The sequence below is a fragment of the Dendrobium catenatum genome, unplaced genomic scaffold (assembly GCF_001605985.2).
Source record: "Dendrobium catenatum unplaced genomic scaffold, ASM160598v2 fragScaff_scaffold_853, whole genome shotgun sequence".
Taxonomy (NCBI): Eukaryota; Viridiplantae; Streptophyta; class Magnoliopsida; order Asparagales; family Orchidaceae; genus Dendrobium; species Dendrobium catenatum.
In genome coordinates, this window is record NW_021319315.1 from 5,242,097 (window position 1) to 5,258,377 (window position 16,281).

At 35.0% G+C, this 16,281-nt stretch overlaps 1 protein-coding gene across 3 annotated transcripts in view; it reads left to right on the forward strand.

The window, feature by feature from the left end:
• LOC110097101 (embryonic stem cell-specific 5-hydroxymethylcytosine-binding protein) overlaps positions 1–16,281 on the forward strand; it is a 91,409-nt gene that overhangs the window by 67,157 nt on the left and 7,971 nt on the right. For all 3 annotated transcript variants that reach the window (XM_020823339.2, XM_020823340.2, XM_020823341.2), the window contains 2 exons: positions 526–632; positions 776–841. In XM_020823339.2, the coding sequence (XP_020678998.1) occupies positions 526–632; positions 776–841 (173 nt within the window). The remainder of the gene's footprint in view (positions 1–525; positions 633–775; positions 842–16,281) is intronic.

Consider the following 16,281-nt stretch of genomic DNA (forward strand, 5'->3'; position numbering starts at 1 on the left):
GGTAGGAGAACTCAAATTTAGAGTCCTCACAAAATGAGGGTGAAATCTCTGGGTAGTATCTTATCTACAAACCCAATATGCCTTCTAAAAATTTACCCCATAACTTACTATGTTAAAACTCTCCCGAATGAAAGTGGGGAGGCCGGAGTGTGAATTTTGGGAGCCCACAACCACTCATCCATTTGAGCATCCTCATCTCTGCAACCCTTCAACTTGCAGGTCTTTACTAAACACATTTTTTTTATAACTAGATGGAAATAATGATAACTGATTCCTAATCTAAGTATCCTGATTTTTTTATAATGCTGTTCGTTGGTACTGGACTGTATTTTTTTGTGGCCACCTCTTTGAAGTTTGTTGCATGTAATCTTGATTTTAATGTTTAAATAATACCTAATAGCGCCAGTTTGAATTATTTTTTTGGTTGGTTGTTTGCAATATTGCATTTAATTGTTTTTTATCTAATTAATTTTGATTAATAATTTAATACTTGTTTCTTTTCCTTGATTTATTGATCAATTACAGATAGAATGCCTGTGATATTTGGAAGTAAGGACACCATTGATACGTGGTTAAGTAATTCTCTCCTCAAACTTGAGGCAGTTCTTACTCCTTACGCAGATTTTGATCTGGTAAGATGGTTATATAAATTCAGTGAATGTCAAATCCCTTAGTCTCTCTCTGTTGCTCATATGGAGTATGCACGTATTTGTTTTCTTTTTATAAAAACAATTATCGAGTACTTGGCTAAGTTTGAATTTTGATTGGTTTGTAGGTGTGGTATCCTGTTACTCCTGCAATGGGAAAACCATCTTTTGAAGGGCCTGAATGTATCAAAGAGGTATTTCTGTCCGCGTTTGTATCTGAAAGTTGCATACATGGTTAATGTAACTAGTGATGGTGACATGTGCAATCTTTGGTGGAACATAAAACGCATATGTTAAAAAAGAAATTTGAAAGGAAATAATTTTTTTAATGAATTATTTTTCTTTTCTTGTGGGGTTTGAAAGAATTTTATAAAAAGGGTATGTACTAAAAAGAAATACATATCATAGGCATATTGAAGTTAATTTATAATGGAGTATTAAAAAGCATTACACATAGTTGCAAGTGATCAAAAAGATTTCAATTAAACCACGATTATAGAAAGGATTAACTTTTATTTCATAATTTTTTTATTGGTTATATTGATGCTTACAAATATATCCTGTAACAGCCTAAATTCTTAATTATCGAGATATTATCCACTTTGGCCTAATAGTTTCATGGTTTTGTCCCATGGTATAACTTCCAGGACACCACCTATCCTAGAAGTGCTCCAATACGAGCAACTTAACTTTGGACCTTCTATTGAAATTCTAATCACTATATCAAAAGGCGCATCGATGTTTAAGAGTTTAGCTTCAAGTAGCTTAGGAGGTTTCTCCTCCACTTAAGTAACTAACTTCCTTGTTAGTTTCCTTATACTAGAATCACCCACTAAATTGTAGGATTCTAGAGGTAGCCCTACAAGTTTAAGAGATAGCTCCTGCTATGTAGCATTATCTATCTAAGGTTCAAAGATTGGATCAATCTCATACTCTGTATCAATCTTTGATCCTTATTCTAGCTTCATTTTATCATTCATCAACTTGGCATGATTTGTTATTAGAAAATACTACTTCAAAATTATCTCGCAAAGTCTATCCAAAGGCCTAAAGTTATTACAGTGGTGGCTCTCCAATCAAATCATCAGCACCCTCTTGTAGTTGAAATGCAACCACATCTACTTTGCGCCCTTAAAGGCACTTTTTAACCTGGAGTCTCTTTTTTATATCGTGAAGTCACTCATCTGATTCAATTGGTCTATCCATCCCATTAAACGTAGGAGGATGCGTCTTCAAAAAATGATTCATTACTTGGGCTGTCTTCCTCCATTAGCTTGGATATTATATAGCATTCTAATTTCAATGTTAATATGAGTAATTATGTTGTCTTATGTCACTTGAGCTTTTTAAGCAATCAATCCTGATTGATTTACTCAAGTTTTGTTGGTGCACTGTAACTTCTTAGGGTGCTGGTTGAGTTGCTTGTTGTAATGGTTAGGCTATTGTTGATTTGAAGTGTGATATTTTCTTATAATGCCTACGTGATGCTTTGTTTCACAATTTTGATGAGGGTAGGAATGTTGGGAGTTGGGGCATGGGTTGAGTAGTAGTACCACAATGGATAGTAGAATATGAGCCTTTTGGGACATGTATAGCTTCTTCAGTAGTTCTAAGTCATTGATTGTGCGAGCGGCGACAACATCTCATCTTTGGTGCCATTGTATACCATTCTATACAAGTCAAACAAAATAAATCTTATATAATACAAGTAGGTAAATACTAAATATGATGTAATAAAAACTATAAAAAATAATATCTATTAATATGTTCTACTATCTGATCCTTAAGAAATAAGGATTATTAAATACAAAATAGATCGCTCATATGCCCTATCATAGAATCATCATATAACCCTATACATGCTCCTATACGTCCAATTATCATTCGACTTACTCCTTTTTGCCTTTCCCCCACAAGGATGTCCGGAGCAGGAGAGGCCTCGATTGCCTCCCTTCCGCTTGCTAGTCATGGAGCACCTCGGAGAATTGTAGTATTCAAACAAAAAATCTTTTGATATAGACCAAATCTGCGACGACCTTTGCAATCCATTCGACGTTTTCAAAGGACACACAATGCACACTTTCAAGGTCTATGCATGGTTCGTAGTTTAAAATGGTACATGTTAGAATATTTTATGGATTGCACTTCCGCACTGCCCAAACTTCTATCCCCTACAATCTTTAGCTGGTCCACATCATTGCTCGTTGACACTATCGTCAATTGTCCTGCCAACTTGCCCTTGTTGCAACTCGGGCTTCCGAGTTTACGATTTTGTTGATAACAAATAATATTGATTAATTTTTTATTTCTCCTAGTGTTTGTAGTGCATATTTGTTTGTGTGTTTACTAATATTTTAGGTACATAATGCACCGTTCTTTGAGGATTCAAGACTCAAGATTGTGTAGAATTGGTTATATTAAAGGAGTCTGTAATTTTCATTTCTTAAGTCAAGTCTTCTAATGATGTATGTTAGCTTAGTGATCGTGCACACATAAGGGGGAGCAAAAATGATTTTAGATATTTTAATTTTTTTTGTACATCGTACTGTACTATATGGATCTTACTGTACGATCTGGTGTTACAGAAATTAATTAAAATATTTTACTTTCCTGAAAAAAATATTTTTGAAATATAACTAATCGTACAGTACGAACATATCATCATATTGGACGATTTGTTATAATTAGAAAGTCCGACGTTCATTAAATTTGGTAAAAAATTGAATTTGAAAAGTTGTTCTATTCGTACTGTACAAACATGATCATACTGTACAATGATTAAAATATTGCCCAATTTAATTATATGATTATCAATCAAAACAGCTTAATTTTGATATTTTGATCGTAATGTATGAACTGGATCATACTGTATGATCAACAGAGACGATATTGGCCATCTCATGCTTCGTCCTGGACGAATTGCATTTTGATTGAACTATTCGTACAGTACGAACAGGCAAATTGAACTATTCGTACAGTACTAACGGGTGATCGTACAGCACTAACAGGTCAAATTCCGCACATTGTACTAGATCCTGTGATCGTACTGCACAATCTTTGATGGCTGAATTTATTTTTTAGGGTTTTTTTGAAGCCCTCTATTTAATCTTTCTCATAAGACTTTGTAAGAGTCTTTGACAACCATTGAAGCTTCATTTTTCTTGAAAAAACTTGAAGAGAGAACTTGAAAGGGAGAGAGAAAAGGGTGGAGTTTGAGAGAGGAACGTGACAAGAAGGGGAACTTTTCAGAGGGAGATATTTGATGAGATTTTTGGGTTTGTGATATGAAGGAGAAAGTGAGTTTGTGAGAGAGGAGTGTAAGGGCATCACACGGTTGCTCCAAGCCTGCTGCACGCTTGCTCCTCTTGTGACCTTAGAAAATCTTGTGGGAGCTCTTTAAGGGGGAGAGCCTTCAAGGTCCGTGTCCTTAAAGGTACTCTGCCTTCTATAAGAGGGAGAAAAACGAGAAGGTTCGCTGCCGTCACCGGGAGGGTGACATAGCGGTTGATACTTCACCACACTAGGGAAGGTGAAAGTGCTGTTGCGTAAAGGCTTCTCCGCCTTGCTATAGGGGCAGAAGGAGAATTACTTTTGAGTAGTGAAATTCCTGGAGTGGAGGACTCCGGGGAGTGGACGTAGGTCAAGTGACCGGACCACTATATATCTTCTAGTGTGCTTTTTCCGTTTACTGCACTTTACTTACTTTTTACATCTTACAATTGCTATAACTGCTTGGTGAAAATTCTATTCTAGATCTTTTTTGTGTGATTTAAAATTTCATCACTTATGTTGTAATCATGTTTTAATCACAAGCTTTCGCTTCAAGTTAAGTTTTTTAAAAAGATTAAAAAAAAAATTAGAACTATTGTTTAGGATTGGTTCTTTATTTCAAAAATTTCTAATTTACCCCCTCTTGGCGCATCTCGTACTTTCAAGTGGTATTAGAGCGGGGTTTCAAAAATAGTGTTTTAAAAAACCTTGAAAAAATTGATCATGACACATTTTGGAAATCGTAACATTATGGAAGGCTATTCAATCACGCGACCACCTGTATTTGAAATTTTTTTTTTTGCATGATCTACTTTTTGCAATAAATTGATTATCGAATTTGGCATATGATTCAAACTAGTTATTCTGTACCGTCACGTATTAAAGATGGAGTCAAAATTAATATTCCTTTTACTGAATGGAGTAGAATAGAACAAATCAATGCTCAACTAAATGCTAAATACTTGAATTATTTTTTCTGTGCTTTAAATTCTAAAAGATTGCATGGGAATTTTTACATGTATTACTAGCAAAAAAATTTGGGATAGATTATGCACTACATACGAATGTACTAGTGAAGTGAAGCAATCTAAGTTGAATATTCTAATGCATGATTATGAATTTTTCTGTATGAAATCTTATGAGACGATCTTAAACATGTATACTAGGTTTACTTAAATTGTGACGTCATTGCATGCTTTAGGTAGAGAACTTTCAAACTTTGTAAATGTTAACAAAATTATACATTCTCTACTTGATAAATTTGATGTCAAAGTCACGGCTATATGTGAATCAAAAACTTAATGCTTATTATATAGACAATCTAAAAGGCTCACTCATTGCTTATGAGCAAATTGTGAGTCAAACACCTTTGGATGCAGGTGATGAGAAGACTATAGTGCTAAATTCTAAAGACACGAATGAATGTGGCTTAGTAGATGATGAGAGTAAGGAGATATCATTGATAACAAACAAATTCAAAAGTTTATTGAAGCACAAGAATAAGCATCAACAAAACTGGAGTAATGGTAAAAAATTTTAATTTTCTTCTGACGTTATTTGCTTTGAGTGTAGGAAATCCGGACATTTGAAGTTTGAATGCCCCAACGTAAAAACTCTTCCTGCAAAGGAAAAGAGAAAATAAACTGATTGTAATATGAGGAAAAGATAAAAAGTAAAAAATCTCCTTGTCTAGCTTCTGAATCATCAAAATAGGAGCAAAACGATGAGGTTTAAGTATGTTAAGGTTTGTTTGTGTGGTTTGTTTATGTGTTTTTGTGTGATTGTTTATCTGTTTTGTGTGTTTAATTTTTATTATATTTTGAAGCATAATTTTATGTTTTTATTTCTTTATAATGTTGTTATTTTTATGTGTTATATTATCTCTTCTTTTTGATAATGTCAAATGGGGAGAATGTATTATAGTTGATTGTATTTATGTTTTTTTTGTTATTTAGCTTTAAAAAATAAAAAAATATTTTACCCTATTTTTAATGTAATTCTTTTAGTGAGGGAGAGTTCAGGAGAAAATATTTTGTAATTTGCAAATTCAATCAATATAATTTGCCATCATAAAAAAGTGGGAGATTGTTGCAACTCGGGTTTTCGAGTTTATGATTTTGATGATAGCAAATAATATTGATTAATTTTTTTTTTCTTCTAGTGTTTGTAGTGCATATTTGTTTGTGTTGACTAATATTTCATGTACACCATGCATCGTTCTTTGAAGGTTCAAGGCTCAAGATTGCGTGTAATTGGTTATATTAAATAAGTATGTAATTTTTATTTCTTGAGTCAAGTCCTGTAATGATGTATGTTAGCTTAGTGACCCTGCACACACATAGGGGGAGCAAAAATGATTTTAAATATTTTAATTTTTTTGTACATCTTACTGTATTAATATGGATTGTACTGTACGATCTGGTGTTACAAAAATCATTTAAAATATTTTATTTTTCTGAAAAAATATTTTTGAAATGTAACTAATCGTACAGTACAAATACCACATCATACTGGACGAATTGTTATAATTAGAAAGCCCGTCATCTTTTAAATTAGACAAAAATTTGAATTTGAGAAGTTTTAATCGTACTGTGTGAACATGATAGTATTGTACGATGCTTAAAATATTGCCTAATTTAATTCTGTGATTAGTCAATCAAAATGACTTAATTTTGATCGTACTGTATGAATTAGATCGTATTGTACGATCAACAAAGATAATTTTTGCCATCTCATGCTTCGTCCTTGACGAACTGCATTTTTTTGAACTATTTGTACAATACTAACAGAGCATCGTACAACACGAACAAATAAATTGAAATGTTCGTACGGTACTAACTGGTGATCGTACAATACTTACAGGTCAAATTCTGCACATCGTACTAGACGATCATGTGATCGTACTGTACGATCTTTGACGGCTGAATTGATTTTTTAGGATTTTTTGAAGCCCTTTATTTAATCTTTCTCATAAGACTTTGTAAGAGTATTTGACAGCCATTGAAACTTTGTTTTTTTGGAGAAAACTTGGAAAGGAGAGAGGAATGAGTGCAGTTTGAGAGAGGAATGTGTCAAGAAGGGGAACTTTTGAGAGGGAGGTACTCGATGAGATTTTTGGGTTTGTGAGAGAAGAATAAGGTGAGTTTTTGAGGGAGGAGTGTGAGGGGATCACACGGTTTCTCCAAGCCTGGTGCACGCCTTGCTGTAGAGGCAGAATGAGAATTACTTTTGAGTAGTTAAATTCTCGTGGTGGAGGACTCCGGGGAGTGGACGTAAATCAAGTGACCAAATCACTATAAATCTTCTGGTGTGCTTTTTTCCATTTACTGCACTTTACTTTTTGCCTCTTACAATTGCTATAACTGCTTGGTGAAAATTTTGTTCTAGATCTTTGTTGTGTGATTTAAAATTTCATCATTTATGTTGCAATCATGTTTTAATCATTAGCTTCCGCTTCAAGTTAAGTTTTTTTTTAAAAGATTAAAAAAAATTAGAACTCCTGTTTAGGATTGGTTCTTTATTTCAAAAATTTCCAATTCACCCTCTCTCTTGGCACATCTCGGGCTTTCAGCTCTGTGTAGCATTCCTTATCTCTTGGTACCATGCCTTACCATTATTATTGATAAGACTTGCCCGACACAAAAACGACAGGATAATTTAAAAAAAATTAAAGTGGAAAATGGCAGGATGATCCTGAATTCATCACGAAGGGAGAAGAGGACACCTGGTTCCTCAATCTTATTAGAGAAATCCTTTTCTTCTCTTTGTAGCTTAAATGATATGAGCATCTTTTTTCTTGTGCCCAACAAGCTTACAACTTTCATTTGGCTAGTGATATCTTCGTTGTAATCATAATGAATGTTGGTTCTTTTGATCGAATCACCATAAAATTTCTCTACTGTACAAATCTTCTTTCTTCTTTTCTTCTCTCGATTGGTTCTCGCCATGTAGAATCTTTCTTGTCTTCTCATTGAGTAAACAGTGTTGCTAGTTATTCCAATCTTTCTCTCTCTATGAACAACTGACATGTGTGATCCTCATTGTTGCCTTGGCTTGGCAAGTTCTATATATAAATACCCCACTTTGGCACTATTTGTAATAATCTTTTGTCTTGAGTAACACTTCGGATCATGAATAAAGAGCCATGATGATAAATTCTCACTACCATCCTTACTCTTTCTTCTTAATGAACCTTGATGTAGTAACACATTTTTTACTCATTATCATCTGGTTACCAACTTGGATGATATTTGTTAACATATCTCCGATCTTACTAATATCATCAAGATCTCCCTTCAACATCCTTTGATGTTCATGTTCCTATTTGTTGACACTCCGAATAGAGGCAAATTGGTTGGGACCAATGATTTATAGTCAATACTGTTGATGCATCCACAAGTCTACAATTCTCCCTTTGCATCAAATATTGTTGAGGACGTAGTCATGCTTAAGTTTAAGATGTCACGTCCCATCCCGCCCCCTTCCAAGCAACGTGATAGAAAATGCTTAGAGAAAAAGAACAAAACCTTGGCTGAAATTGAATTTAAGCAAAGCCCAAAACAGTAAACAAGAAAGATCTATGTGGAATAACACATGAGAAACTCTTTAATTGATAGAGAGAAGAAAACAAACAAGATATAATGGATCTTCAATAGAGGAAGATCAAGCTCTCCAAAAACCTAGCCGCCCAGTAAAGTTCTCTATTCTTAGGAAACTGATTCAGTAAAAACATAACCTCACCCTAGGTTTTACAAAATTACTTAAATCATACATTAACTAGCAAAATACCCAAAATAGACCTCTAATTGAATTTTCCTCCTGAACCTCCCCCTCTCTCTTCATTAAGCAGTGGGCCCCATCCTAGAGGGGAACGGGAGGTTGCTAGGTGGACCACGTTTTCGCCTAGTGTAGACATAGGGCGGTCCCTTCTGGATTGGTCCCTCTTAGACCGGTCTAATAATACCCCCTCCTAAAGATCCACTTTATCCTTTAGGTGAAATGACGAGAACTTATGCTTCATTCTCTTGTACGACTCCCATGTAGCATCATAGTCGGGTAGGTTCTTCCATTTAATTAGTACTTCCTTGATCCCTCCTTGTCTCACCCCTTTAAGCTCCAATGGTTTCAACACCACCTCCAAATACTCTGTTAGTGTCATGGGTAATTTTGAACTAGATACATGATTCCCAATAGCCCTCCTCAACTATGATACGTGGATAGAGGTGTCAATATTTGATACGACCCAAAAACCCAACTCGAACCCAACCCAAAAATTTTGGATTCGGGTCAACCCGTGTGGGAAATGGTTTGGGTGCCAAATTCTGACCCGATTGTAAATTTGGGCCATGTTCGGGTCAACCAGAACTCAACTTGGAACAAACCTGATATCTCCCCCACAAAAGTGTGACCCTACTCGACCTCACATTGCCCCCCCCCCTCTCTGTGGTCAAACATGTGTTGTGACCTCACTCCATCGCGACCCTGCACTGCGACCAAGCCCCGCGCTCGCACCGCCACACCGCATTATTGCCCAGCCTCGCACTCGCATTGGTGCAGTGACCTCGCCTACCGCTCGCCCGGGGCTCGCACGGCGACCCAGACCTGCGCTTCTCTCGCGACCCCCTCCCATGTGCACGCTTCGCGTCCTGCATCCTGCGATTGGGTCAACTTGTTGGGTCGACCCAGGTTTGGGATAGATTGGGCCAGGCTTCAGATTTATGACCTATTTCTAGAATCAGGTTGGGTTCGACTTGAGTCAATTAAAGTCGAGTTAGTTTCGAGTTGGACCTGAACCCAACCCGAAACTCGATTTTGACGTCCCTATATGTGGAAAATTTTGTGTTTGGTAGCGGTCAGGGGTAACCTTATTTGATTATTTACTGCTTTGATCCTCTCCAATATCTTATAATGGCCAAAGTACGATTGTGTCAGCTTCTCGTTCCCTTGTCATTTGTCTGTTGGAGTGAAGCTTCAAGTATACCCTATCCTTATCGCAAACTGAATGTCCTTCATACACTCATCTTCATGTTTTCTCATTATCTGTTGAGCCCTCAAGAAGTGCCTTTTCAATTCATCCAATACCCTATCCCTCTCCTTAAATTACTGCTATACTAAAAAAATTGGCATGCTGCTTTGCCCAAAATGCACCAAGTGGGGTGGGTCCCTTTCGTATAACCTTTTAAATGGAGTCTCATTCAGGAGCCGATTCATACAAAATGTTGTATTAGTACTCTACCCATGATAGTCACTTGGCCTACAACCGAGGTATCTTTGAAGCGAAACATCGTAGATAAATCCTTGGGCTTTTGTTTATCGCATTTGTCTTCTCATCTGTCAGAGGGTGGTAAGGGGTGCTCCTCTTTAGTATTGTTCCCTACCATTTGAACAACTTCATCCAAAAGTGATTGAGGAAAACCTTATCACAGATGGAAACTACAGATTCCATTATCTCATGCATTCTAACCACCTCTCTGATGAATGTCGCTGCCACTTTCATTGCTGTGTAAGGAATTCATAGGGGAATAAAATGAGCATACTTGCTTAATCTGTAAAATACGACCAAAATTACTATAAACCCCTCAGATCGGGATAACCCTTCGTTCACACCCTGTTTGGTAGAGCTAGGGGTTGAAGTAACCATCTGGAGCTATGGCGATGTATTTGTTATGCTAGAATACCTCATATCTAGCCATCATCTATTTCACATTCTTGTGCATCCCCTTCTAACATAGCTTTGCTGCCAATCTCTTGTGTATTTTCTGCACACAAGAATGACCCCCAACCGCGCTCTCATCGAATTCTCGCAGCAGGTGTGGAAGGTGTATCAAGGTCAGTGGCAACGCAAACCTCCCCTGGTACAACTGTCACTCCCCCTCTACGGAATAGCTAGGGTGGTTACTCTCATCCCTCAATAGATTTTCCCTAATCCTTCTCAGCTTCTTATTTTGTACTCTCTCCTTCTTAATAGCCCCCCCCCCCCCCCCCCCACAACAAAAACCCCCCCAAAAAAAAAAAAAAAAAAAAATCCAGCATCGGTAGTATCGAAATGGCTAACTCATGGAGTTCCCTTATGCATGTGGATAAGACATTAGCCGCCTTGTTCTCGTGCCTTGGCCTATATTGGATTTTAAAGTCATATCCCAACAACTTGGATAGCTAATTATGATGCTCCTTGATCATCACCCTCTGCTCCAACAAGTACTTCAAGCTCCTCTAGTCCCCCTGACAATGAAATATTGAACTAACAAGTAAGGCTACCACTTATGAATAGCTAACACAATGGCCATCAGCTCCCTTTCATAGATTGATTTCAACCTAATTCTTGTTGTCACCACCTAGTTGAAGTAATACCAGTAAAGAAAGCTTTAGCTTGGTACCAGTAGAGAAATACAAGATGACTGATCAGGACATGGAGGGAGCTTAAGCACTGCCTGTTGAAACATTTCTAAACTAGTAGAGGAAGGGACTTCTATGAGCAGTTCTTCGCTTTGATGCAGGAGGGGATAGTGGTGGAGTACTGTGAGCAATTCGAGTACCTTGCCAGTCGATTGGATTGGCTTCCAGAAACTGTATTGGAGGGGAACTTTATGAAGGGATTGAAACCAAAGATCCGTGTAGCATTAGATTGATGAGGCCTCGTGACTTGATAGAGGCTATGGAGCTAGCACAGTTGATGGAGGATCAGAGGCACATGTGGAGAGGAACAAGAGGCAGCAGCTCAGGAGGCTCATATAGGATGACTAACACCTTTTTGGTACCCAATGAGCCAATACTGGATACTCTCAAGGAGAATTCAAAGGAGAAGACTATAGGAGGAAGACAAACCTTGGGACAACTTCAAGAAGCTCACAAAAATAGAATTATAGAAGAAAAGGGCTAATGGGCTCTGTTTTCGATGTGACGAGAAATATACGCCGGGGCACAAGGTTAAGGACCGAACTCTTCATATTCTTATCATTTGTGTTGAATAGGGAATGGAGGAGGGTGTCGTTTTTCCATCTTGTGGATAAGGTGGTCTTTGGGAGAGGAGTATTGTTAGACTGGTCCAACCATTCCTATGAGATCGGCCCGTGCGAAACAGTAGAAACTCTTTGCCTTTTGTAAGCGCGATTCGACCCCCAGGTCTGACAGAGCTGTATAGGAAGGATTTTGAAGGGAGTTAAGAGGGAAATCTTAATATAGGGACTGTTTAGAGATTTCCTTTTGGATTGTATGCATTAAATAATTTGTTTCATAGGGTTAAGGCATCTTGAATTTGGCTGAAATTTGAGATCTCTTAGGTCTATTTGGGCTCTAGCGGCGTCTAGAGATTTGGGAGAGATAAATCATCCTCTTGAATTGGGGATCAACTTTATCTTGTTATTTTCTTCCGTTCAATTTGATTCTTGCAATAAAATTATTGTTTTCTTTGGTTTTATTAAAGTTTGGAGGAAAGTTTTCACTGTTTTATCAAAGATTCATAGGATTCTTGATAACTTCAAGTGTTTCCTAATATCCAGATTCCACAGTATGAACGGTTTTATCATGCATTTCATACTTAAGTTTGCTGACTGCTATGATATATGCCAAAAATGCAAGAATTTGCCTTTCTTACTATCATCATGAGCTGCCTCTTCGATTTCAAGTCTCTACAAACTTTTACGCTTGTAAACTTTTCAAATCATACTATATTTATTATTTTCACCATTTATATTTCTAATCATATAAATAAAATATATTTATTCCAAAATAACACTATTGCCTTATAATTTTTCCTCTTCATATATCAGTTGAATCCTAAATCACAATTGGGTATAAGCAAATATAGAAATTTTACACAAACTAAAAAAAACTACAAAAATTACCTCTCTTACCTTTATTTCTTTTCCCTTCTATTCTTCCTTTTCTTTCCTTCTACCGATATCCTTCTGGCCTCCGCCTGCATTGGACTTTCGCCTACCGACTACTCCAGCACTCAACAGAAAAATCAAACCTGAGAGGCAAAATGAGGCTTTACTTGGCCTGGAAGGGATTAAATCACTAATACTTGGAAATTTACCTAATTACCCTCATTATTAACCAGTTCAGGCACGTCTAAGTGAAAAATCTAATTTTTTTTAACTCAGCCCTGTACAATAACTTTTATAATTGAACAATAAATAGATACAAAATATTAGAAAAAAATTACAAATCAAAACAAATTCAATAACTTTCTCACTTTTGCAAATTCGTATATACTTTTATATACTAATTTGCTCCAATTGATGAGTAAAACACAATAGAATGATTTTTATAAAAGTTGATATTTTATAGTATAATTTAATTAAAAATTTTATTTTTTGACGTGAAATTTTTTTGTTATTACATCGATAAACGTACATGCCTACTTGTTGGCTAAGAAACATTAGCATTGCATTTTGACCCCCTACAGTTAATCTAGAGTGTAATAGAGAAGAAGAATCTAAACAGACCTTCTTCTTACTTATCCCCATTTTGAAATAATGATATCAGAATTAGATCAGTAAAATGTTATCTATTCAAATTATCATAAAATAACTAATCATAATACATTAAGCTTTCATAATAGGAAGCATATATAATATGTCTCAAATAAAGTACATATCTCAATTAAAGTATGGAACTTTACTAAAACCTTTAAAATTTACTTACATACAAAAAAATTTATACAACTATTACTCAGATCTCTTTGTACACTCAAAAACGTATGTATACCAAAAAGGACAGTCACATTTTTCAATATAATGCCTTACTGCCGCCTCCTTTTCTATAGTACAACCACTGCTAATAAGCTATGTCTCAATGAAATATGCAAATAATGTATAAAAAATAATAATAACATTTTGACAATTAACTTAAAGCATATGAAAATTTCATACTGTTTATAAAAATACATAACATCACTTTCTATTTTGTTTACTGTTTAATACTTTTATATGATGGTTATACACTTTTGCATCCTTTCAGCTTTCCAATTCAAGGTTGGTGTAAACTCTCAACTTTTAAAATTAAAGCTGCTCTCTCATTCAAGGTTGGGTCTGAACTTCAAACTCTTAAAAATTCGAGAGTGTAGGCTTACCTCGTCAGGTCTTTCGCCTTTACTTGTGCAAGTCTATCCACCCATATATGACTTTTTTTATTTTTGTCCTATCCTTCACTTTTTACAATCATACTGTGTTAATGTAATCATTACTACTTAATGAATAAAAAATAAATTGAATTAAATGCTATCATAACATAACAAATATGGTTTTGCAAATATACAAAATTTATTATTTCCTATGTATCATTTGGGTATCTCACCTCACCATCAATTAATTCTTCTACATTACTCTTCTTTTTATTTTGTAAGCAATCTCAAATGCACTTTTCTTCATTTAACCCAAAATTTTCCCTTACCTCTCTTTTCTCATTCTCCCTTCCCTTCCCTTCCCTAACAAATTTCAATAACCCTTTAGCCAGTAATATAGCAACCATATAACAACACAAATCATGAATTAATTTCAGATTTTCTTCTACTTTATCTTATTGATTTCAGCTAATAACTGCTAATTTTTGCAAAATAAATTTAACAAACATTACTTTCAGCACACCCAATTCAGCAATTCCAATGGCAATAACACTCGATGTCAGCCCCTTTTTTCCTATTTTATTAGACAATTCCTGAATTACAACAAAAATACATTAATCTCCCAATTGATTCCATCATTTCCAACAAGTTACAAGTTATTTTAGCAAATTATAACCTACAATACTTTAATGTTCTCTATATCTTATCTTAATGTTGCTTACTACTTCCTCTACAACATCCGATAATAGCAGCCCTTTCATTTCCAAGCTTAAAGCCTATTGTTCCCTTGACTGCCATAAGCAAGGTGACGGGAAAGAGAGGGAGAAAAAAAGGAAGTGCTAATGCTGAATAATGCTTTTTAACTTAAATTATATACTATTATAAATTGGCTGCACTTCTACTATTGAATTTTTCCAATTCATTCTCAGTCATGGGATAACACTGCCATTGTTAGATCCTATGACCTAGATAAAAAAAGTAAAAGGTTGCGTTAGGTAGTCGACAACTAGCGTAAAATTTGTCGAATAATAATGATATGAATCCTTTAAAAATTTATGTTAATGCTAGGGCGTTCCCTAGAAGCGATGCTCTGTATGGCCTAAATGCAGCGACAAGTGTGTAAGGGTCACTGCACCAGCAGCCAGGTACAGTGTTAAATAGGCAAGGTTTTTCACATCAAGGATAGATGTGGGCAAAGAAGTTAGTCCATGAAATTAAAATTAGGATAAGAACTTGGAATATAGGTTCTCTTATAGGAGAATTAATGAAATTAATAGATATTATGATTCATAGAAAGATAAATATTTTGTACATTCAAGAAACGAAATGGTTGGAGAGAAGACTAAGAAGATTGATAGATTATGATTAAACTTTGGTATTCTGGTATGAGTTGTACTAAAAACGGTGTATGTGTGATTATAAACAAAAATTTGAAGGATAATGTTATAAAAGTTAATAGAATTAGAGATATAATTATAGTTTTAAAGATTGTTGATGATGTTAAAATTATTAATATTATAAGTGCTTATGCTCCTCAAGTAGTTTGGATATGAGTTCAAAATTAAAATTTTGGAATGACTCAAAATAATTAATACAAATGATACCTCTTGAAAAAAGAGTTTTTATTAGGATATTTAAATGAATATGTTGATAGAGAGGTAGATGATTTTAAAGCATTCATGGTGGCCATGGGTTTGGAATGACAAGTGAAGATGGTAAGATCATATTAAATTTTTCTTTAGCTTATGATTTTTTAATTGCTAATATTTTATTTAAGAAAAGAGATGAGCATCTCATCACTTATAAAAATGGATATAGTAAAACTTAAATTGATTATTCTTTTAAGAAAATTAGATCATTTAGATTGCAATGATTGTAAAGTTATTCCGAGTGAAAGTTTATGTATAAAACATCGATTATTAGTTTTAGATTTTAAGATAAAGGGGCAGAAAATACAAAAATAAAATAAAAATGATATTCTACGATTAAATGGGGGCATTTAAAGAATATTAACAAAAATATTTTTGAGAGTAAGATTTTAGATCTTAAGATTTTGTCTTTGTGCATGAGGATGCTAATATTATATGAAAAAAAGTGGTTAGTGATATTAAGAATATTGTAAAAGATGTGTTTGAAGTATTAGATGGAAAAATTCCTAATAGTAAAAATAGTTATTGGTGGAATTCAAATGTGCAAAAAAAGATAAAAAATAAGAAGATTTTTTATAAAAATTATTTTAGATGTAAAAATTTTGATAATTGGGAAAGATATAAAGAGGCACGTATAAAATTTGAAAAA